At 42.5% G+C, this 25,554-nt stretch overlaps 1 protein-coding gene across 1 annotated transcript in view; it reads left to right on the top strand.

The window, feature by feature from the left end:
* Positions 1-47: 47 nt before the first annotated feature.
* Positions 48-25,554, top strand: part of ARID1B (AT-rich interaction domain 1B) — a 407,354-nt gene continuing 381,847 nt past the window's right edge. Inside the window, 11 exon segments of the mRNA XM_036872227.1 lie at positions 48-437; positions 440-695; positions 697-1,031; positions 1,034-1,059; positions 1,061-1,111; positions 1,113-1,143; positions 1,146-1,178; positions 1,181-1,229; positions 1,231-1,276; positions 1,279-1,339; positions 1,342-1,697. Of these exon segments, the coding sequence (XP_036728122.1) occupies positions 131-437; positions 440-695; positions 697-1,031; positions 1,034-1,059; positions 1,061-1,111; positions 1,113-1,143; positions 1,146-1,178; positions 1,181-1,229; positions 1,231-1,276; positions 1,279-1,339; positions 1,342-1,697 (1,551 nt within the window). The 5' untranslated portion in view covers positions 48-130.

The following is a 25,554-nucleotide window of genomic DNA, read 5'->3' as shown; positions in this document are numbered from 1 at the left end:
CGGGACCTGGAGGCGGGGGCGCCGGCGGCGCGGCGGCGGCACCGGGACCCATGCTGGGGGGCGGCGGCGACGGCAGCGGCCTGAATAACGTTGCACCACCACCCCCCGCACCCCCCGTCACGAACTGAACATGGCCCATAACGCGAGCGCGGCGGCCACGGCCGCCGCCGCCGCCGCCAGCGCTAACAGCGCCAAGAGCGGCGGCTCCGAGACGGCTCTCAAGGAGGGTGGAAGCGCCGCCGCGCTGTCCTCCTCCTCCTCCTCCGCGGCGGCGTCCTCCTCTTCCTCCTCGGCGGGCCCGGGCTCGGCCATGGAGACGGGGCTGCTCCCCAACCACAAACTGAAAACCGTTGGCGAAGCCCCCGCCGCACCGCCCCACCAGCAGCACCACCACCACCACCATGCCCACCACCTGCACCACCATGCCCACCACCTCCACCCGCCCACCACCACGCACTACAACAGCAGCTAAGCCAGTTCCAGCAGCAGCAGCAGCAGCAGCAGCAGCGGCAGAATCCAATTCCCAACAACAGCCTCAGCGGCGCGGGCAGTGGCACGGTTCAGCCGGTCCCGACATGGAGCAGCCCGCAACATGGAGGGGCCAAGGACAGTGCCGGGGGCAGCCAGGCCGACCCCCCAGGGCCAGCCTCTGCTGAGCAAGCGGGCGACGAGGACGACGCGCCGCCCAAGATGGGGGGCGGCGGGCGGCCGCCTACGAGCAGCCGGGGCATGGGCCGCCCTGGGCGCGCAGCAGCAGCCGGTCGCCGTGCCCGGGGGCGGCGGGGCGTCGCGGCGGCGGCGCGGCGGCGGTGGCGGCGGCGGCCCGGCGGCCGTCTCGGAGTTTAATAATTACTATGGCAGCGCTGCCCTAGCTAGCGGCGGCCCCGGCGTCCGCGCTGGGCCTTGCTTTGATCAACATGGCGGACAACAAAGCCCCGGGATGGGGATGATGCACTCCGCCTCCGCTGCCGCCGGAGCCCCCAACAGCATGGACCCCCTGCAGAACTCCCACGAAGGGTACCCCAACAGCAAGACAACCATTATCCGGGCTACAGCCGGCCCAAGCGCGGGCGGCGGCGGCGGCGGCGGTGGAGGAGGAGGAGGAGGAGGATGGCAGCGGAGGAGGAGGAGGAGGAGGAGGAGCAGAGCGGGAGCTGTGGCGGCGGCGGCCGCGGCGGCGGCGCGGCAGCAGCAGCAGGAGGCGGGGCGGCGGCGGCTATGGGGGCTCGTCTCGGGGTACGGGGTGCTGAGCTCCACCCGGCAGCAGGGCGGCGGACACTGATGATGGGGCCCGGGGGCGGCGGGGCCGCGAGCCTCAGCAAGGCGGCCGCAGGGCGCGGCTGGCGGGGGGCTTCCAGCGCTTCGCCGGGCAGAACCAGCACCCGTCGGGGGCCACCCCGACCCTCAACCAGCTGCTCACCTCGCCCAGCCCCATGATGAGGAGCTACGGCGGCAGCTACCCGGACTACAGCAGCCCCAGCGCGCCGCCGCCGCCGCCGCCGTCGCAGCCCCAGTCCCAGGCGGCGGCGGCGGGGGCGGCGGCGGGCGGCCAGCAGGCGGCCGCGGGCATGGGCTTGGGCAAGGACATGGGCGCCCAGTACGCCGCTGCCAGCCCGGCCTGGGCGGCCGCGCAACAAAGGAGCCACCCGGCGATGTGAGCCCCGGCACCCCCGGCCCGGACCATGGGCAGATCCCAGGTAACCCCCGCGCCGGCCGGGGCCTGCTTCCGCCCGCGGCGGCCTCGCCGCGCGCCGCGAACCCTAGTTTCTTTCTTTCCGCGTACTTTTTTCTGCGTCTTCTGCCGGGGAGGTGGGGGCGAGGCGCCCAAAGCCATTTTAACTCGCGGCTGCCTCCCTCCGAGGCCGGGCGGTCGCACAGAGTCGGACGGCGCGGCGCGGGGGCCGGGGCCCTGGGGAGGGGGTCTCTCCCGAGGCCCGGGACGCGCGCCGCGATTGCCGGTTGCCGGGCACCCGCCTCGCCACCCCGCCCCGGGCGCCGAGCCGCGCGTTGCAGGAGTCGGGGCCCCGCGCCGCGGGAAGCCGTGTGGGCGCTGGGGACTGTTCGGGCAGCTCTTCAACAAAATAGGCGCTCCGGCCAGTAGGGTCTGGGGAGGAATATTGACCCCCTCGTCTCGGTTAGCGCACAACAATGAGCGAGATACTGGGAAAAGAATGAGGAAACTTTGTCCTCCCTCCGGCCACACTGGTTGCCTCTTAGCTCCACAAGGTGAAGGCAGGAAAAAATAGGTTAGCTTTTGTGGCAGCCTGGTGCGTGTTTCGTAGTTGTGCCTAGCCATTCGGGATATTCGGTGCGGGGCTTTGAGTTAGAGCGTTTAGTAGCAGCAGTAGTACCCACATTTACAACGATTGTGGAGCTCAAAAAATCCAAAAATATATCGATCCCTTCCTAAGAATAGCCGGGAAATCCATTATTTGGCTTGCAGCTGCTTGAAAGGAGTCACCTTCACCAGACAGGCTGTGTTAAAGAACACATTCCGGTTTGAATTGAATTGAACTTATTTTGACGTGGATTAGGCAAGTACATTTTATTCAGCGAAACCCACGGAAGTAGCATATGTAGCAGACCAGTGCAAATTGATCTTTTTGGATCGGATTTATTTGGATTTTTAACTTTCCTGTCACCCAGTCCTGCAGCGTTGTTTAGGAAGGTCCTCCTGCACTCGTTGCTGTTTCGTGCTCGTAGGCTTGAGGCCTAAAGACGTGATCTCCTTTGCAAGGTATGGAATTTGACTTGTGGAGGTAAAACTGGCTGTAATAGTCTCCAGACAGCTGCCTCTGAGTGACATCTAATCTGCCATCTGATTGGCTCCCCTCTCACCATTGGGCATTTAGCACTGCTGATGTAAATAGAAGTGCTGAGCGGTACAGTCACAAAAATTCTTGCCACAAATAATAACTGAGCTCTATTACAAGCAGATGTAAGGTTGGATATTATTTAAAGCTTAAACTATTAATACATCATAGTTATTAATAAGAGGATTAAATACATACAAACATTATGCTGGTGTCCAGGATTGGGCATTTACAAAATTCAGCTCTTTGACAGTCTCAGCATGGCCATTCACTTTAATTGTAAGGTGAGGATATGGCAATTGAAAAATAATTAAACCAAGAATTTTACTAATTTTTGGATTTGTAAAGCTTTTATTAAAAGTATCCTTTATGGATTAAACCATGGAAAAAATTTGAATTATGTCATCACATGTGGTTTAATGTAAAATTAAAATTTATAGCATTAAAAATGTCAAGATTCTGATATCCAACATCTTTTAGTAGTATTTAATTAGCTTTATAACAAGAGTAAATCTATATTTCTAGTAAGTTGTGTTTTAACAATTCTGATTGTTTTAAGCTGTTTGTAGATGAGGAGTTTTAGTTAGAATTGACATTATGTTTAAGAAAACATGAAGTGAGGAAACTATATAATAATTTTTGCAGACAGCAGTTAGTTAAAAGGGAAGAAATGGATGTTCTTGCAAAATTTTAAAAATCATTTTATATTTGCTTCTGCTTTGGAAGCAAATGCCCCAGGAATCTTTTTTTCCCCCCCTTGATTATTTTTCCCCCTAGGTTAGGTAATGTGAACCTTATTTGAACTGCTCACACAGTGTTTTAGGGAAACTATATTACATGCAAGTTGTGCTGGGTATGTTTCTTCCAAATAATTTTTCTTTCATAGACATTACAATTTTTTAAACTTTCATAGCATTAAAATATGATAGAAAGGAATAATGGCGGTTGTAATATATATTTTTACTCAGCTCATTTATTTTAGGAAGGTGTATTTTAGTAATAACCATACCTTAGATGAGAGACTTGTCAGAGTGAATGCAGTACTGAATTTAACAGATAATCATGTGAATCCCAGGCTGAGGACATTGGTGTCCACTCCTTTCTAATCTTTAGTTAGTTTAGTGGAATTTTACTTTTAATAATAATATGTTTTCCTATTCTTCATAGAAAACTTGGGATTTCAGTTTTTATTTTTTGATTTGTACAGGTAAAAACATAGAAAAACCTTGTGTAAATAAACCCATGCAATTTTAAAAAGATTTGCTTTGTCAACTTCCTTTTAAAGGGACAGTTTAGAATTCACATCTCTGTAAACTAGAAACCAGGATGATAGAGGCAGATGTAGGTCGGTGTTGCTTTACGGTATTTTTTCGTAATGGAACCAATCATTTTAAGTATGTTGTTTTCTTGGAATGAGAGTGAATCCATTATGTCCTCAGTATGACCCTCGGGAATAGCTTTTTTATTTTTGAGGGGGAAGAAAAATGATGGGCATGTGACCTAGATTCACAGATTTCTTTTAGGTACCTTACCGTTTAACATGTGGAATGTGTCTCTTTTTTATATTTTTTCTTTTTGGAAGGCTGGTATTATTTAGTATTTGTTGTGACAATTATCCTAAGGAACAGTCGTTTGTCCAGAATATTAAATTACTACATAACTATAGGTCATAAAATACTATTAAGTTTTCTTGTGGCTTTTTAACACATTTAGTTTCATTTTTGATTTTAGGAATGGTTTACATTGGGTGGCAAATGTTTTTGTAATTGAGAACAAAACATGTGCATATATTGTAACGGGAGGGTCTTTTTAAAAAGCGAAATAAGGCATTTTACGATACAGTTTGTTAGTGGGTTTCTGTGAGATAAAGTATTCAGATAAAGCAATCTCAAAAGAAATACTGAGGTCTGCTCACGTAACTAAGATTTTATGATGTCCACATTTGTGCTAAATTTCATTAATGCTATTTTAACTTTAGTTTTATATAATGTAATACAATGTAATTTAAAAAATTTATTTACCATTAAAAGAAAAGTGATTAGCTGACTTACAAAGCAGGAAGTTACAGGCTGGTTCCTGATTACCTTAAAATTTGTATAAGATACATTATAGCACTCCCCACTCCCCCCCCCTCTCAGTGCAGTCTTACCCTATGTGATATGTTAAATCTTGTAAACAAATATTTGTGGCCTAAATTGATATATTTGCCAAGGTAGGGCTGGCCAGCTGCTCCATCGTCAGAAGAGGTGGAATTGACAACTGTTTCATAGAAAAGGCTTACCATTTTAAAAACAAAGAAAATATAACAAAAATGTCTATAGTTGTCTGATTTTCTGGATTATTTGGAATGAAATTATGCATAGCTTAAAATTGTTTTCATTGGTGATCTTGATTTCTGTGTACTTACTTTTGGCAATTTGTTGTTGTTGTTTTTTAATGGCAACTACTCTGTAAGACAGCTATCACTTAAATTTACGTTTATATTAACACAAAATCGATACGTTTATTCCAGGGAGCAACATATTCTTACCTTGCATCTATGATGAGAAACCCTATTCCCTCGTTTTTCTTTGGTTTTGTTTTTTATCTATATTTAGGAATGAATTTTTGGCAAAGCTTTTTATACTTGTTCCATTTTTTCCCCATGCCATGTTGTATCAGAAGTATTAGAATTGTGTTGTGGATATGGAAATATTCCAAATCACACTTAGACACTTGTAGTAATGAACAAGCCTCTAAATATCGTTTTTTTTTTCATTAGAGCTGAGAGAGTAACATCTTCACTCTGGTATAAAAATAGTATTAATTCTGGCTTGAGAACCGATTTAAAAAAATGTAAGACAATGTAGAGGAAGTCTCTTAATATAAAACTCACTTGGTAGTTTTATTAGACATAGACACATTTTAAAGAAAACAGGTGTAACAGAATGTGGTTGAATTTTCGATTCTATTTCTTATTAATGGAATTTATTACTTTATAATTTGGAGCAGGGTGTATCTAAAACAATGACTTCTGATGTAATAGGAACTTACTAATTTCCCTAGGATAAATACCAGTGTGACAGGCAAACCAAAAAGATGATCATTTCATTTATTTAACCCCATCCTCTCCTAGGAAGAAAGTAGTTTCGTTTAAAGTTTTTGGGGGTTCTATGAAATTTTGCTACTTATGTTGAAAACTGACTTGGAAATGTAAATTTGGGATGTATTGGCATAGGAAAATATATTAGCTTTTTGCCTAGTGTCCTAAATGGAGAGGTTTTTCTTCCTACTCTACAGGAGACTGATACCGCTCGGTTAATAGATCTGTGTGCTTTGATCCATATTTGGGGAAAAGGAACTAGAATTTCACTTGTGTCACTTTCATTTTGGGCTGTGTGTAGATGTATAAATTTGAGTCTTATATTTGTGTTTGAAAGAACTCTTGTGTGTTACTTAAAACAACAGATTTATGGAGGCTCAAAACGAGTATTAATAAACCTCAAGTTCCATGAATATTTTTGCAATATTTAGGTTTTCAAAATGGATGTTACAAAAATTTATGACATTTTACAACCTTCTTTATATACTTAAGGACCACATCCACATCCTAGGCCTTGTTGGAATTGGGTAGATTTTGATCATATGCCTTTTCAGAGGTGTCCTTTCTTTATCGGGATATCGGCGCAGATTCTCTGTGGCTGTGTAAAGGAGAGCTGCGCAGTTGCTGTGTACGCATGCTTGAGGCTGAGGAACCCCAAGTCCTAGTTCCCTGTGGTGTTGGGGGAAACTACCAGGCAAAACTGCTCATCCACCAAGGGTATATTTATGTAGATGTAAAACTATTACACAGTATTGCTTTTTCCAGTTTGGAGGCTGTTTATGTAAGACTTAAGTGGCCCTTCTTGGTTTAATTGAGTGGTTGAGTGAATTAATTTTGATCTAAAATCTTGGTATATGTTAGTGACTTTTTCTCTTAGAAATCTGATGAAAAGAAAATGACTTAGGTATAATTACATAAGTATCATTTATTGTCCACTTATTTTGCCTTACGCCATTGGAGTGAATGGAATTGTTGATATATGCATACAATAGTTTTAACAATTCACGTTAATTGAATGACTGAGTGAATTTATCAAAGTAAAATATGTGTTTCCACAGTAAATTTTCAACAAATATGTTCTATTTCCAAAGTCTTTAACTTGGAGTAATTCTAAGAAAACTGTTTCCTTAGATGTACTTAATTGAATAAGAAGGATCCAGTAGCCGGTTTTTTTTAAAACCACTTCTGAATGGGTCAGTGCCAAGGATATTAGAAGGCTACTGAGTTTGACAGGTGAACTAATGATGAAATTGATTTGTTTCTTGAATGATATTTATTGCTAGGAAAGAGACTAAAGCCTTAAAATCTTAAGTATATCTGATTTACCCATAGACTCTTATTTTTGGTAGATGGCAGCAGAATCTGGAGTACATCTGTCACAGCAGGGCAGTCCTTTTGAATTGAACTAGATTTGGCCTCTTTAACTACATTCTGTAGGATGCACTTCTCAGTGTCTCCTTGGGCCTTGATGAAAGATGAAACTTGAGAATCAGACGAGAAGTCATTCCTTATTAGGTGACTCTGGAAGGGAAGCCATATTTGATGAAATCCAGGAGAAAATTCTAGGCCATGTTTTTTTTTTTCTTCTGTATGGGATGCTAAAAAAGTTATATATATGTGTATTTTTTTGATTGTGGCAAAATATACATAAAATAAAATTTACCAGTTTAGGTGTAAAGTTCAGTGGCGTTAAGTACATTCACATTGCTGTGCACCCCATCCATTTCCAGGACATTTTCATCCTCCCAAATTGAAATTAAAAAAAAAATGTTTTTCTTCCCTTTCTTTGTGTAAGAATTTAAAATCGTTAGTTATTAACATGTAAGTAAAATAAGCTTATTTTTATAACCATTAATCTTGCCACTTCATAGTTTATGAGTAAATCCTTCCTCAGAGGAACACTAATGGTGTCTTTGGTTTGTTTGTTTTTACTTCATTACTTCCAATTCTAACTTTAGGGTTGTCTTCCCAGGTTTTGTCAATTTGGAAATGTGCATTGTGTAGGTTAGTTGTTTCATTGTCAGTTATGTCATTAACAGCTGAAAAGCAGCTTTTTGAAGGCTTTCTGTTTAAAGGTTTGAGATACTTTGTTGAGAGAAGACTGGGACTTTGTTAGATAATAGGATATGGAAATGAACTGTTAGCATGATCATTTTCCCCTTATTTCTCTCATCTTTTGCATTGTTAGCCTCTTTAAAAAATTATTGGTTTTATCTTTCTACTATTAGTGGAAATCCATTGTAATGATAATTTTTTTAAAAAGTGTATTTTAAGTTTTGGGGCATCTCACCCCCCCAACCCAGAGCAAACAACCAATCCACGTGATGCTGTGTCCTTTTTCATAGTGTTCTGTGCCCCAAATTTATGCTTCCCCCCTCATGTTTTTAATTTGTAGTCCTCTGCAAAACTGCAAAAATTCTTTGCAGGTGGAAAAATTCCTAAATTAAGATGATTGGTCTCTTAATTAAATTTTCGAGGCAGCTGCAAAGGGATACTTCTTGGAATCTGGTTAGTCTTTCTCGTGAACAGGCTTTTTGTGTGTAAAATATTGGGATCGTATTTTAGTTACTATTGATGCTGATATGCAGTCACATCTTTTTTTTTTTTTTTAAGATTTATTGATTGATTGATTGATTGCTATGTTGGGTCTTCGTTTCTGTGCGAGGGCTTTCTCTAGTTGCGGCAAGTGGGGGCCACTCTTCATCACGGTGCGCGGGCCTCTCACTATTGCGGCCTCTCTTGTTGCGGAGCACAGGCTCCAGACGCGCAGGCTCAGTAGTTGTGGCTCACGGGCCCAGTTGCTCCGCGGCATGTGGGATCTTCCCAGCCCAGGGCTCGAACCCGTGTCCCCTGCATTAGCAGGCAGATTCTCAGCCGCTGCGCCACCAGGGAAGCCCCAGTCACATCTTTATATGACCAGTTATGTACTTTAACACCAGGTTCCATAGAGGGCACAGAGAAAGTGAACTGTGGTTTAAGAGCTTGTGCTGGGAAGCAACAATTACTTCTTAAGGTGTAAGCATTTAGCATTTGTGTATGCTGTGAGGTGTATGTTAGGTAAATATCTACTCCAGACTATCAATTGGCAAATATTTATTGAGCACCCATTTTCTTAATCAGCCGTGTGCCAGACCCAGATGATAGCCGGGGTGTGGGGATCACTGCTGCTCCTGTGTGCAGTTCAGGCCAGAGACATCCTGCCAAAGCCTGCTCTCCCTGTACCTGGGCTTGGTATTTTTGGCATGGTGGTTGACTTAGAACTGGCTCATTTAAACAAAGTGCAAATAGCAACCATGTGGGTCAGCAGTCTTCTTGGGTAGGGGAGTAGATTTTGGCAAAACAAATAATTGTAGATTGTTGTGATATAGTTGAGGTGAGCTAGTGACTCTTCCGTTGCTACCAATCAATTGCTGGCTCGGTGCCAGAGCAAAATAGAGATCTACTACAGAAAATGATAACTAAAAGAAGGGAAATATGATCTCTTTGAAATTTATGTAGAGTGGTTCTTTTTCTTTTTCTCAGCTTTCTACATTATCCAGGCTCTTGGGGAAAAAAAGTTAAAACAGTCTGCTCAGATTTAGGAAGATACTTAGATTGCTGGAGTATTTTTGGTAACTGTTTAAATAATGTATGCTGGCTGAGGAGTAAATTCAGCTACTGCTTCTGGGTCCTGAAATAAACCTTGCAGAAAGCAAGGCATTGGTGATTAGTGGAGGATGTTCCAGAATTCTTAGTATCTCCTGTTTCTTTTTGTGATGAGCGTCTGAGAAATGAAACCACTCACCATACTTCATAGTCTAATTTTGAAATGCTTGGTAATTCTAGAATTTGTCTAGAATTTGGCATATAATTTCTGAAATTTTAAGAAGCAAATTTTAAGATTCAGTGACCATGTATTTATATGTACAAGCTATAAACGCATTTTACTATCCTTTAATGTATCTGCTTCCTGTTTGTATTTTTAATAATAAGTTTACTTTACCCAATGAATTATAACTGACCTTGGAAATAGAAATGTAAAACATTGCTACTGCTGAGTAAGTATCTTTCTGAAGAAGCAGACTAATTCCTAAGGGAGCTGACATGCCTTGTTGTTTATTAGTTTATTTCTGTGATTATGAGGATTTATGAGAGAATATGAATATATTGCCAGGTGTCCTGATGTAAGGGAAAGATTGTGGGCTTGGAGTTGGGCAGACCCTTTGATTGATTTGTAGGCTTCAGTGCTCATTTTCCCTGAGATCTGGCAGGGGCTCAGCTTTCTTATCTGTACTGTGGCCTGCTGGGCGGGGTTGTCACTGAGGTCATCTCTGTAAATCCTGTAGCATCCTTACGTGGCACCTCTTCTTTCCCCACCTGCCTGTCCACTGGTGTAGTGAAGCAGGCCTGGGTTCTTCTTGTTCTCTGTCTGGCCCTGCTGCGCTTCAGGGTGTGGTTGAGGACAAGTCCCTGCCTCCGTCGGAGAGTGACCCCTGGTCCCTCCCAGCTACAGAATTCTGTGCAGCTTTGAATTTAAAAGAAAATATACTGCCTAATCAGTTATGCACCACTGAATATCTTATTAAACTACACTAGATCCCAGACATGTTCAGAGAATATCAACTGAGACCTGTGCAGATGTATAGATTTTGTGAATTTCACTGTAATTTCCCTCAGAAATGTAGTTATATACTGATTGGGACTCTTGTAAACAGTTACATGAATTGGTTTTGGTTTACCAATAGAGCCTATGGGGGACTGATGCCATAGGAACTAAGCCACTGACCCATTCAATATTCCATCCTATATATTAGTAAGTTCTGTTCTCGGGCCAAGAGTCATTCCTTTCTTTGGCCTCTTAGACCTTTCCACTTTCATGATCCTCAAAAACGACTGGCTTTTTAGGGGAGGTACTTTTTGCGAAGGAACAAAGTTTCAAAACTTTAAAAATAGGCTTCTTTGAGCTTCTGGGTGGTAGACTTTGGTCTCTCATTAGTTAAGTAACTTGCTTCTGTATCTGCTTCAACTTCACTGAATAAATGGTTCAGATTTGGTCCTTAGCAAGATTATAATTTACTCTACATATCATGGAAGTTTAGGTCTGCTCTCAAACCGGCAAAACAGGGAATGTAAAACCTGAGAATGCCAAGGGCTTGTCTCAAATATGTAGAGAAGAACAGTTTTTCTTTTTTATGCTAAGATTTTTAAAAGTATCAGGGGCAAAATTTAATTCTGTTATGAACAAATACTTACTGAGTGCCACTTGGTGCTAAGATACAAAGAGTAAATATAACATATGATCCATAATTTTCCCTGTTGAATTATCATAGACTCCTGGTGTTTTTACAAAGTGGAAATTAAATTGAATGGCTACATTATTCCTCTGCAGTTCTATGCAGAAAGACTATATCCATCAAAGTGCATCATCTAACAATCTGAAGAGTAGATGATAATGCCTGCAGTTCTATGCAGTTCTATGCAGAAAGACTATATCCATCAAAGTGCATCATCTAACAATTTGAAGAGTAGATGGTAATGTATCCAAACTGAAAATTTCCTAATGAGTGTTGTTATACATTTCACTAATTTATGTGGAAGGTCAGGGTACTTGAAGGTTGTTCTTAGGTGCTGTAACATTGATGAGAAAATGATCTTAATTTGGATTTTATTTTGGGTATCATACAGTGATTTTTCTCCTAAAGAAATGACTTTATAATATCAGTATCATGAAGGATTTAAAATTCAGTTCATTTACCTTCACTGTATTGAACAGCCTTCGGAATGTCAGGGCTTTGGGACTATAGATTTATGTCAGGGTAGCGAGACCTGGAGCATCAGGCAGATGTTTGTGGAGAGCCTACTGTGTGCTTGGCTGTTTGTTGGATGATGGATCCCTTGATGAGAAGTCCTGCCCTTTGAGTAATTGACGGTGCAGAGACTAAGGACAGGTAGGCATGCTGCACGATACAGTGTAAACAGTTTAGGTGGGACAAGTTTAGATGTTAGAGGGACACCTCACGGAGACCGGGGTGGGGTAGGAGTAGGAAGGCTGTGTAGTACAGCAGGTCGAATAAGCTAAGACCTGCTTGAGGAGCAGAAGTTGACCACGTGAAGAGGCTTGGGGATTAAAGCAAGGGCAAAGGCAAGAGCTGAAGGTGTGCAGGTTAGAGAACCTGAAGGCTGGGCATTTACTACCTGTGTGACCCTGGGCAAGTCACTTCCCCTCTCTGAGGTTTGTAGCTTCCTCATTTCAAAGGGATGGGAAAGAATACTTAACTCATGGAATTCTTGTGAGAAGTAGATTTGATAAAGTACTGGTATACTACCTGGCAAGGAAAGGGATGTGTGATAAGGAATTGAAATGAGCTAGGTGTGATTCTGTATTAGTTAATTTAACAGCCTATTAGTCTTTCCTCTCAGAACAAATAGGTTAATATTCAAAGCTTATTTCGAATCCAGACAGTGTCAGTTTTTATTGCCCAATATGTCTTTATCTTGCCAGGTGTTTAGGAAAAGTTATGGAGCAATTTATCACATTTCTAAAATGTCTCCTGTGTTTTCCAATTTTTTTTAACAGTCATGCTTTTTAACTGGTAAGGAAAAATAAATTCAGAAGATCGATAATTAGAACATTTAATTTCACCACCATCAACAAACATTTAGTGACCTTGGTGTGTAGTGACCTTGGTGTAGTGACCTACAGGGACACTGTATTAGATAAAAAGATATCCAGAGAATATTGGAAAATTGTTAAACATCGTGGTGTTCACTGTTTAGCGCAGAGGAATATTCTTAGATTGCTAAGTGAACATTGGCAGTTAACATAAATATAGACAGTTTGTGGGATATTTTTATTTTACTTACTGTTCCATTTAATTAGAAATATGGATTGAATAACTCTGACCTCATAAGCAATCTAAAATTTGAGTTGAAGGAAATTGGTGGTAGGCAGACAGTTTGCAAGTTGATGAAATGGATCTTTTGCTTCCAATTAATTTTTGCCGTATACTAAACAAGTAGTTTATTATTGTGAACTGCTGAAAGTTTTTAAAATTGTAGTAATGTTTGTTACGATGTTGCTGGGTTTGAAACCCTTCCTTTTCCCCACTCTTGGTGCCAACTCCCTTTCACTTCATTTGTCTGGATAGAGACAACTCAGGAAATGCCATGCCACCAGCAGGCAGAGGCGTGCTTTATGAACGGCTTGGTTTCTCCCCTGGTATCCATTATGTGTGGCAAGACTGTCCTTTCTCCTCCACTGAGATGTTTGTCAGAAGTATGAGCACTTTAAAGCAGGAGTGTTTCACTTTTATTCAACCATTCATTAGTGAAAATAGAATGTGAAAAGCAATTTTGTGTTTTGTCTTTTACTGTGCATTAAGTTCCTGTAATTTTCCATATTGCTATATTATTAGTGAAGAGAGAGAGGAGGATGCAGGGAGAAGATGAATTTTATTTAAGACAGTTATACTCAGATAACTTGAAGGAATGTGCTTTTTTAGTGTAAATACCTTTTCTTGGTGTTTCACGGTTCTTTGAAAAACTAATGCAAAAAAGTTGTAATCAGCTATTAAGATATTTGAGCCAATTGGTTGTCAAAATGTTGAAGTTTTATTCTCGGTGCTTCTAGAAATTTCATATAAACGCATTTTGTGAAGAGGGAGATGTGCTAGCCTGGCTAAACTGGTAAAGCTGAAATCTGAATTTGATTTGCATATGTGGTATTTTTTTAGGGACTCTCAAAGTTTCGCACATGAAATGAACTAGGTAGTGTGTATGGCATCACATGATCAAAATATTTTTCCCCTTGCTGCTGCCAGAAGCTATCTATTGCTTTTCAACAATCTTACTTGTTGGGCATCATGCCAAGATGTTTAAGACAACCCCTTACGTGAGCGGTTCCATTCTTAACTTCTTTGACTGAAGTGCCGTGACCTTCACATATGTAGATTAGCCATGTGCTCTGTGAATTGAAACTTGCTGCCTCAGGAAGAAAGGGTTTTTCTTTTTATTCCACTGGGAATTTGACAGCCATTCATCCCTGACCTGGGCAGAGGTAATGCAAGGAAATTGGATTCAAATGGAACGTGGACAGATAACACAGAGAGGCAGGCAAGCTTACCTCCTTGTCGGGGATGAAACTATCTGTGGTGTGGATAATGTGCTGATGTGAAGGATCTGAGAAGCAATAGGTACACGGGGCGGGGGCGACGGGGTAGGGAGAGAGAAATCAGTGTAGGAGTTATGGAACAATGTCCTTTTAAAAAAGGAAAGCGTCATTATGGGCATTTCTAATTAGTTTTGACTCCACTCTTTCTCTCCTAACCTAAATTTTTGAAGTCTTTTTTGAATTTTTGTTTATTCTTTAATACTACTCGAGAATTAAATAATTTTAATATTGTGGGCAAGCATGGGCTTAAATACATTTAATTTAGACGAGTCTTTCAAAAGTAGAAGTCACTAAAAGGTTGGGGAGATGAATGTATCGCCCGTGTCTGGAGGAATCAGCGTGTTTGTCTTTGCGTTACAGAATCTTGAGATGAATTGATAGTCATGGACCTAGCTTTACTCATGTGAGAGTCCTTACTCAGTTTTGTAGTGATTAATAAAAGTAATGAACAGTGAATTTGGGGATTTTTATGAGACAAAACTAGATTTAAAGAATGTTTACCTTTGCTCTGTTAGTAAACATACTTGAAATTAAAGTTCAGTATAAATAATAGTTGTGACACTTGATTAGGTTGCTGTGATAGAGTGTTGAGAAGGAAAGTTCTTATAAGAATCCTGCAACTGAAGTGGCACTCCAGCCGGTTTCTTAGAAGGAGGGGATGATGAGGGCAGTGTGAAATTTACGAGCGCCTCTGTGTGGCTTTCAGAGCGCAGCCTTTCCCGTGTACATTAGGGCTTGTGAAATATTATAGGTCAGAGCATCCGTTACGGGCTCTGCGGGAGGCCTTGTTGATGCCCAGCTCTCTCTGTGGGGTGCAGAAGAGGACGTCTGTGTGGGGAACACGCTTCACGGATACAGTAGACTAAGAGGGAAGGAAAGTTATCCTTAACTTGAGGAAGACTTGTTTCTTTACCATATGAGGATTAACAACAAAATTGGAAAAAGTACCTGGTCATGATCACACGGAACATGGGGCCTGTCCTGGATCTCTGTTACCGTAGCAGACGTTACGAGTGACGGTCCACAGGCGGCAGGACGGACGCCTGACCGACATCTCTGCGCGCGGTTGGGAAGACGGAGCAGCACGTGCGCCCGCAGAATTACATTAACGCAGGGGTGGCGGCGAGGGGGAGCGGCCTGCCCCCCGAAGACGGAGTAATTCTGCCACTGGAGGAGGAGCAGGGCAGGCACGTGACTGAGGTCTGAGCGGACAAGTGCGAGTGGCCTTGCTGGGGAGCGGCCAGCTGGGTGCAGACGAGGCGGGAAAATGGCAAGGTGGTAGTGAGTCAGCAACCAAACCTTGAGTGATTTCTCCTTTTTGTAAAGGGTGGCCTGTGTAAGACTGTAGCGTGGCGACACATGAAGCTCTTACGAATAAACTGCTTTCCGTTCTCCGCCTCCCAAATAGAGAAATGCAGATTCAGAGAAAAATTTTTAGAAGAGTCCTAAATAATAGTGAGCTACTAAGATCACTCCTCTTACCGAACACCGACTCTGTGTGCCAGGCACACTGCACGGAGTAATTGCAGTCCTCTCAGCAGTCTTGCCAGACAAGTGTCCCTATTTCCTAGACAAGTAAACTGGTAGAATTAAGAAAGTTCTTCAATACCCAGGTCTGTCTGATGCTCAAGCCTACATCCTCTCTGCTAAAGGAGTGGTTCTCAAACCTGGTTGCCTGTCAGATTCACCCAGGGAGGTGGGCAGGGTCCCCAGGCCCCTCCCCCAGGATTCAGATGCTCAGGCTGTGGAATGGCCTGTATGCCCACCTTTCTGCCACCCACAGAGGTCGTTGACAAGCTAGAGGTAAAGTTTAAATAAATAGACTTTGTGTAATCATTAAGACATGTAGAATTACGTTCTTGTAATTGAGCTTTTGGTGTATTTTGGCCCCATAGTCATACCAGACCAAGGAGAGGAAAGAATCTGCTCCAAGGGCATGAAGGTGGCTATTGGATTTTTCTGATAGTGTCACTGAACATTAATTTACATCCGCCTGTTGGGGGAAACTCTGTCCCATGACCTGGGTCACTGCTTTAAGTTGAGTTGTCAAGGGAGGCTGTGAAACAGTCTGTTGATGTTTCAAGAGGAGCACAGGTTCTCTTCTGTTTGGGGTTATTATTTGCACGTGGCTGTAACTGAAGTTTCTGGGATGGGGAGGCGATGGACCGGCATGTAGAACAGTGTCTACTAATACGTGCGTAATATTTTTGGATGAGAGAATAGATGAATGTACCGGACAGCATCTCAAGGTCACTTGGTGTTAGGAGTCCAGACATCTGTAAGTCCAAGAATGTAGAGGAGAGGAAAAGTGACAATCAGGGACCAGAAGATTGGAGAGAAGGGAGGATACGGGCAACTGGAAGAGAGAATTTCGGAGTGAAAAATCAGCAAAATAAAAGTGAATGTCATTATGTGCCCAGAGTGAACTCCTGTGGTGGTAAAAGTTGTAAGACAAACCCCCAAATTAGCATATCTTAATCAGGGTGTTAATGTACAGTTAAAAGAACAAATGTAAGGCAGAAAGATCCTCTAATTCTTTGGTGAGGTCATTTCATGACGTTATAGTCATGATTATTTCCTTTTTTGCTGTTGCCACATGGCGCTTCTGGAGTCGAGTCAGTGGTGTTGGGAAGATAGGAAGAGCACTCCATCACTGGAACTAGTCAAATTCTTCATTTTAATTTGCTACCTACTTAGCTGAGGAACTTCTAGGCTGGCCAGGCCAAAGGATGTTGGGATGGGTCCTGAGACCCTTTCAGTCTTTTCTCCTGCTAATTATGTCTAGTGGTAAGGTACAGTACTGGGAAATTTCCCTTTTATGTCCCCACCTATTTTTCTCTTTTAAAATTTGTCAATCAAACCAAATCTCACAGCTTGGAAAAAAAAATCAATTTGGCTCATAACCTTGTTTTAGACAAGTGATGTAAGTTAAATTCCACTTAACCAATGCTGCAGAAGTGTTTGAGCATTAGGAAAGTTCACAGTACTGGCTCTGTTCATGTCTCTTTCCTGGGTTTTGAGCTTGCGTTTTCCTCATCTCCTGCTTGATCCTAAATTTGAGGCTGAGAATATTTACAAATGACCTGCCTCTACAATGCTGTTTTCAGCTTCGAATTAAATGAAGGCTTTCCTGTCTCTTGTTTCCTATTTTCTAATGATATTTGATTTCGTTTTATTCTTTATAATAATATATCACTACTAAAGTAATCATGGATTTACAGTTTTTGAAGTTAATGCTGACTATACCTAATCCATCTCAAGCAAATAAATTAACAGCCTATTTGTAGGAACCCACAGAAGGAGAAAAACGAAGCAAAACTGGTAGCCTGTTGTTTAGGCCTGTTGCCATGTGTTACAGGCACGTCCTTTTCTCTAAGACCCGCCCTTTAATTTTGTTTGGTTCTTCAAACTTCTGAAGGGATGGGTGCAACCACATTTTAATCTTGTTTGTTATGATATAAGGTATGTCTTGCCTAGAAAGCTAACACCTGTCTACCTGTGCTAGTCCTTTCAGAGAATTTCTGCAGGAATGTATCATTCACCTAGTGCTACGGTTTTCAACAGTGCAGCCTTAACATTCTGAAACAGCTGAGAAAGCCCTAAGAAAATACCTGTCAAAATGCTCATGAACTTAACTCTGTCAGAGAAGAATAAAGCCGTTGCCTCCTTTTTCAGGCTTAGATGATAGTTACTTTGTTCCCCGTGGTAACTTTCCTTTTGGCCATATTATAAGTACAAAGTGGAGAAGTTAGTCGAGCAGCTGTGGGGAGCAGGTTCGAAGTGAGGCACCCGTGGAAGCAGACAGGTGAGATGCCACGAGTTCTGCCAAAACACAGGGAGGAAGCAAGCTGTGCTGGCTGGTCCCTTGTGACCTTCTGAGGGAATCGGGGGAGAAGCAGGTCAAGCCTTACGTGCCTTGCGTCTTTGAGAGCCTCGGACACCAGTCTGCAGGAGAGACAGTGAGTCAGTGATATGGGGACATTTTGAGGGATGCTTTCCATGCCCCAAAAGACCCTGCGAAAGAAGAGTGGGAAGCCAGCGTTGGAGCAGGTGGAAGACCTAAGTTGATCGCCAGCTACCGTGCTACTTTATGTGCGTACTTGACTCAGATATCTAGATACTGATAGCTATTTAGCACCTACTGTGTGACAATAGTGTTAGGTGCTAGGGATAAAACAATGAATAAAACCCAGGCCCTGCTTTCATAGGGTCTACCTTCCAGTGAAATTTAATCCTAGAGATAGCGGAACCACCCATCTACAGGGCGGCGGTAGCTTTTACGGTAGGATGGCCAGCAGCACAGGGGAGTGCAGAAGAATCGAACATTTTCATAGGAATGAGGCTATATAAGAATATATATAGGGGCTTCCCTGGTGGCGCAGTGGTTGAGAGTCTGCCTGCCAATGCAGGGGACACGGGTTCGAGCCCTGGTCTGGGAAGATCCCACATGCCGCGGAGCAACTGGGCCCGTGAGCCACAACTACTGAGCCTGCACGTCTGGAGCCTGTGCCCCGCAACAAGAGAGGCCGCGGTAGTGAGAGGCCCACGCACCGTGATGAAGAGTGGCCCCCACTTGCCGCAACTAGAGAAAGCCCTCGCACAGAAACGAAGACCCAACACAGCCATAAATAAATAAATAAATAAATAAATAAATAAAGAATATATATAAAAGTCAGTTTGTAAAGGAGCCATCGTGGTTACTTCTACCGTCTCTTACAAATGCTTGGCACGCACCCCTCGTGTCACAGGGCAGTGATCAAACGTAGCGTTTTCACTGCCAGTGGTTGAAATGGCCCACGGCAGCCCCAGTGCTGTCCTCATTCCCTCCAAGCTGGGAGGAAGGGGTGGTGCAAACCCAGAGTTCTGGGTCTGACTCCACAGGGAGAAATCACATGGGATGGTAACTTTTTGAAGGTGTTCAGTTGCTTTTGAATCATCCTGTATATTTAGTAACAGGCTGTGGTTTTGGACATGTTGGGTTTGAGATGTGTTCCAAACAGCTAAATGGAGATGCTTGTAGGCAGATGGAAAATAGGGATCTGGAGTAGAGGAGGGTGATCTGGGCCCCGAATATAAATGTGGGTTCTCAGCATGGGGTGTCAGTTGAGAGTGGGTTTCATGAGATTGCCCTTGGGAGCACGCGTGTGAAGAGAGGGGTGCTAAGGACTTTTAGGGGGCATTAGCATTGAAGGAGTGGAAAGGAGCCAGCCAAAGAGTTGTAAAAGGAGGTGGAAAATGTGGGGCAAGCTCCACAGAAGCCACGGAGGACAGAGGTTTCTGGAAGAAAGACCTGCACAGCTGTGGTAAGCACTGAGGAATGGTTAGGTAAGAGTGGGAGTTGGCATCTGGGTCATTTGGTCACTGGTGACCTTTGGAAGAGCGGTCAGGAAGGGGGCAAGCAGGAGGCTGAGGAGTGAATAGGAAATGAGAAGGAGGCTTTGAGATGGTTGGGAAAGGGGTGGGGTTGTTTTGTTTGTTTAAAAATTGGAAAAAAAATTAACTGGAAGAGAGGTAGAGAAGTCGCATTTGCTGTGCTGCCTTCTTTGTGCCCAGGCGCTGTGCTGGGTGCTCCCGAAATGTCAGTTGACCTTTTTCCTCTCCCAGTGGACCGGGCACTGCTCTGCTGGGGACAGGAGGGCCGTCCTCTTCCTTGTATCCCCAGTGCCCGATGCGTCCCCATTGGCGGGACTCAATGTTTGCTTATTGAGGGCCACACATGTTGCACGAGGCCTCGGATTTAATCCTTGCAACATGACTACGTGACAGGTTTTGCCATCCTCATTTTATAGATTCTAAGGAAACGTAGGATCAGAGGGGCACGTGTACTTTGACCAAGGGCATCAAGTGTTGGCCCCAGGAGTTGAACCTGAGTCAAGTTCACGCGAAGCCCATGCTGCCCTGGTCTTTGTTAAGGGTGGAGGATATTTCATTAGATTTGTAGGCTGAGGGGAAGGAGCCGCATTTTTATAAAGATTATTTACAGACATTTTCAGAAAATAAGTTTTGTGATATATTGAACTACCAGTGTGTTTTGGGTGCTTTTGCCACCTTTGGTGCGCTGGGCTGTGAACATGAAGTAGTGAGTCAGCTGGTGTGATGGAGACATCTTTGATGTGTGGAGAGACCTCTTAAAACAGAGGTGATTGCATTTGGGAAATTAGCTGTGGCTTTGGCAGTCATCTTAGGCTAAGGCAGTGGTCAGAAGGAGTATAAGTTGTTCAACGTTTTCTCGTTATTCCCTCTGAAAACTTGTGTTTGAGAGCTGGCATTCAGGATTGGCCACTAAAAATTCTGAAACAGTTTGCTCTGTGTGTATAAGTTACTCTCTGATGTTAAAATTGTTACTGTAAGACAGGTATATGTTTTCTACCACATACTTGTGACACCATTCTTTAAATTACAACTCACATACACATCCCCTTTTGAGTATTACAGATTATAGGTGAGAGTCCCGCCTGGTGCCTAAAACCTCAAAGGGAACCTCATTTGTTTTTCCACTGTACTGAAATATTAAGTATTGAATAATTAGTAATATATGCTTTCTTGAACAGTTACTAGGTGTCAAGCACTGTGCTAAGAACCGTATATGCATTATCTATGAATTTGGTAGTATTATTGTATACATTTTACAAATACGTAAACGAAGGCACAATCTAGATAAGCTTAAGGCACATATCTAGGAAGTGGCATAGGCTCAGCGCGAACCAGGACATCTGTCTCCATTGCCTTCTCAGATACTGTGCTGTCTGTATTTGCGCTCAGCAGTTACTGGCATGCGTAGATTTAGGTGAGTGGCCTGAATTTATATTTTGGAAGCTGTCATTACAGTAGCAATTTTTTTCTTGCTTTTTGCTTTCACATCATTTGATATTCTATGAGGATATTGAAAAAGTTGATGAAGAAAGATACCTCCTTTCCATAGATCGGATATTATTTGGTTAGAGAGACAGAGAAAATAGAATCTTCCAAGAAGCCGCACAGTAAGTGGTAGGAGTCCCAGCCACTGGGTGAGACTGGAGGAGTTGTGTCCTTGGTGTCCGAGACTGGGACTCCCTCCTTTCCCTGTGGCAGACATTTTTCTTATCCATGTCCCTTCTGCCCCACCAGAAAGGAAGCAGATTTGAACTCAAGGGTATTTCTTTTTTGATGAGAATGTGAAGGGGATCTTTATACTTGGTTTAGCTTTCATTACCATTCCCCCTTCCAAAGAGAAAACTCAGCATCAAGATACATAACATGACTGAAGGATCTTTTTTTCCAGCAGACAGCCTTTTTAGCATTAAAAGTACTCTCTAGAACTGCTCTGTCCAGTTTGGTAGCCAGTAGCCACATGTGGCTATTAAAATTAGTTAAAATTAAATAAAATTAAAAATTTAGTTCTGCAGTTGGGCTAGTCACAGTTTAAGTGCTTAAAAGCAAATACAGGGGCTTCCCTGGTGGCGCAGTGGTTGAGAATCTGCCTGCCAATACACGGGACACGGGTTCGAGCCCTGGTCCGGGAAGATCCCACATGCTGCGGAGTGACTAGGCCCGTGAGCCACAACTACTGAGCCTGCGCGTCTGGAGCCCGTGCTCCGCAACGGGAGAGGCCGCGACAGTGAGAGGCCCACACACTGCGATGAAGAGTGGCCCCCGCTCGCCGCAACTAGAGAAAGCCCTCGCACAGAAACGAAGACCCAACACAGCCAAAAATAAATAAATAAATATATTTAAAAAAAACCAATTTAAACATATGATCGCTGTGCACTGCTCTTAGTAAGTACGAAACATGAGCTATTTGAATTCTGGATGGCTATAAATAGGAAAGGGTCTTGAATAATCATTTTCGAAACTATCTTTGTCATCAGCAGTACAGATGTATTGTGATGATCCAAAATTAAAAGGAATAATGAAAAGTCCGATGAAACAATATTATAAGAAAGAATTTCTTTCTCTGTTTTGGAGTGTTCTGCCCAGGCTTCTGCCAGGTTTTCTGAGGACCATGGGCACAGGGAGGGCATCTGTGTCATCCACTGTTTTTAATAGGAGAGAAGATGTTGCTGCTGTTTGTACCCAAGCATGCGGGGAGGCTTTTTAACTTGATTTTGTTTTATATCCACTGCAAATAAATGTAAGACTAGTTAGTGTTTTTTTCTTCTGCAACATTTGAAAGGAAGTACTTGATTTCTGTCTGTGTCGCAGTTTGAACTTTAACCGGTGGCCTGGTAGTTGGAATAGGTTATGCATTTTGCTGTGGAAAAAAATCAGATTGCTTTCTCAAGGTTGACTGAAATGTTTTAACTCTTCATAGCAAATGAGGCGTGAAACAAATTGTCAAAAGGATGGAGACAAAATTATCGCAGTACCGGGTGTTTAACTGGCTGGTGATGCGCCACTGAAGGTGTGAGCTGGGCAGATAAATGTGTAAGCGGCACCTTTCTCTTTTTCTCCTACCCGATTTCTCGCAGCTTGTCTTCACTAAAGGACCTAAATCTGTGTCAGAAAGATCACAGCCCTTCTGGGAGTGTTAGATTATAGTGTTGCTAGGAGGAATAATTAAGAAGTACTATAGGCTATGGATTAGAAGAAATACACTTCCTGTTTCCAAACATTTTACTTCACATCATCATTAGATGAAGCAAAAATAAATCTTTAGTGTCTGAAAGCTTGATTATGTGTAAAGTATGTCAGTGGTTCTCTGTGCACATATACTTCGCTATTCATGTGTTGTGCATTGCTGTACTCAGAATAACTAACACCCTTTTTAGGATTTAGGATTTTAAGATTTAGTTGTTTGAATAATAATGCTTGAACGGAAAGATAATGAAGTGTTTAAAACATGGACTTTTTACTTTTAGAATATCAATGTTAATTTAAGGAATGGCTAGAGGTTTAGTTTACTAGGGGGCACTTTATATTTTTGGCTACTCCTCCTTCACTTTTCATTTTGAAGCTCCTCTTTAGGTCCTTAGGATTTATTAAGAGATAGCAAATAGAAGGTTACAGCTCTCCTAGCCTACTGGGGCTTTTAATTTTGAACACAGATCATAGAATGGCTACAATAGATGTTTCATACAAAGTGCGAGGGGAGAAGTATTAAATTAAGAGAAAGATCATGCATTGGCCTTGTTTTTCTGTGGCTAAGTATAAGTTATTTTTATATTTTTAAGTATTTTTAGCATCTTAAAAGCAAAGGGGTATATATATGAATATATGTGTACATATATGTTCATGAGTATGTGTCTTATGTATACTTATGTATGTGTGTATGTATTTGATATTGGGTTGGCCAAAAAGTTCGTTCGGTTACGGAATACGTTGTTCGATAAAGTTCTTGGTGAAAATGAAAAAAGGTCTCTTATTTTTACTTGAAACCGAATGAACATTTTGGCCAACCCAATATAACTACAAATATGGACAACAGTGAAAAGTATAATCCTATCACACTGGCACAGCTGATAGTACTTTGGCATCTTTCCCTCTGCTTGTTACTTCTGATGGATATATATTTGAGTACGACCACTATTTTCATCCTCTGTTTTACTTACTGCCATGGTAGTACATATATGTAAGGGGTATTATCAATTGATTATGCAGCTTCCAAGCAACCGTGTTTCCTTTTTATCAGGCTAACTCCAATATGCAGAGATGATTGAGTTTTTTTGCGTGTGATTTTGTCCATTTATTAAAAGTCTTTCGGTGAAGATGTAAGAGCCAGCATTTTATTTATGGAATGTAGTCCACCTTTATAAATTTATATAATAGAAATGCATGTATATTTCCTGTGGATTTTCACATATAGAGGAGTAGTAGGTCTTCAAAGATTGTAGTGGATGCAACTTACCTTTCTAAGAGGGAACCAAAATATTTTCCTTTCCCTTCCCTTTGATTGACTTTCATCTTTGAGCTAACTAGCAGTCTGTCTGTCTGTCTACCTATTTATCTATATCTACTGTCATCTGTCATCTTCATCCCTCTGTGTCATATCTGTCTCGTATTTACCTAGACTTATCTTTGCTTTTGTTTTTGCATTTCTTTATGAGCTGTCTACCTCCCACGTCAAGTGAATTCTCCGGTTGCTTTCACAGCGTGCTCTTTCTTGCTTTCATTTTGTCTTTTTCTTTTTTTTTCCTTTTCCTTTTCTTGATCAGTTCTTCCTGTCCCTCCTCAGCTCCTCACATTATAAGCTTCAAATTCCATATCCTGCCCTGAGTGGGCATTCATGTAAAATTTTTCCTGTGTCTGTTGTTACTTTTTGCCAATGTGTATTAAAGATCTGGCCCTTTTTATTTCTTAATGTCCCTGGTTTTTTTCCTCCTAAAACTGTAAATTTAAGATTAGGCAATATTACTAATTGCCAGTATTTATAAAGAGGCATGCAATTAGAACAAGAGTTTAACAAATGCAAACGTCTTGCTAAAGTTCTCTACTCGCTGACCTTTGACTGTTTAACCAGTAATTGCATATTATAACTGTATTTGTTTGCTTTTGGAACCAACATCCCTCAACTTACCCTGAGTCTGCGTCTTAGATGCTTTTTCTGGGGTGTGGTGTTGGCTCCTTGGATTTGAATCTGAAGGCAGATTTAGCATAAACACTTGACTCTCTCCTGTCTCTTGCTGGGCAGTACGCTTAGCGAGGAAGGGAGTGGATAGAATGAATAGTCCAGCAAGTAAGGGATTCGGTTTGAGCTCTGCCGCTCATAAGGTGATAAAGTACCTAAGTGCTGGGTGGTTAAATGAGGTAGTATACATAAAGCATATAGAAAGTGTCTTTAAGTGTTGGCTGTTCCTTATTACCGTTGCCATTATGGAGGAAGCAGGTCTATACTTAATCGAAGATCGGGCGTTGATTTGCCTGTAGGAATACTCTCTGCTCTTAGAGCTCTTACCAGAAAACTTTTTATCTATCCAGTGGACACCTTAGCATAGAAAAAGTTTTTTTCTATCCACAGGCCACCTTTGGTTTTATTTTCTTTCTTTTTCACACCTGGATGGAAGAATAAAGTAGGAAAAAGAGTTACATACATTTTGCGACTTTGAAACCTTGTAATGCGATTGTTTTCCAGTTGGAAAGCTCATTCCTAGTTTATATAATGGCTACTTTGCCTCTACCACATTCACTAAATTAAGTTTGATGCTGCACCCCAAAATCTTAACCATAAACCTTCTGTGTCTTTATCAGTAAAATGGGGATTATGTGAACTGCCGTGAGGTCCTCGGTAAATGATAAACACATGTACAGTGTATCTCAATAAACCTTTAAAGCGTTTTTTTTTTTTGTTTTGTTTTTTTTTTTTAAAGATTATGGTCTTCAAAAAGTGCTTGTAGTTTCTGAAGTTGAGACACTGTGCCTTAGTATGCCACTCAGCTGATGAACGGGCCCCGTCGATGGCTTTCATGATTTCACCAGAGCTGGCTTAGAGGTGTTCCTGCTCTCCAGTTGTCCTTTGTTCTAAAAACACATTTCCCATAAAAATGTATTTCACAAGTTTTTCTGCACCACATTTTCAACCACAGTTTAAATGTGGA

The sequence above is a fragment of the Balaenoptera musculus genome, chromosome 12 (genome assembly GCF_009873245.2).
Source record: "Balaenoptera musculus isolate JJ_BM4_2016_0621 chromosome 12, mBalMus1.pri.v3, whole genome shotgun sequence".
NCBI classification, from domain to species: domain Eukaryota; kingdom Metazoa; phylum Chordata; class Mammalia; order Artiodactyla; family Balaenopteridae; genus Balaenoptera; species Balaenoptera musculus.
Note: the sequence above shows the minus strand (reverse complement) of the source record. Positions and strands in the feature narration are given on the sequence as shown.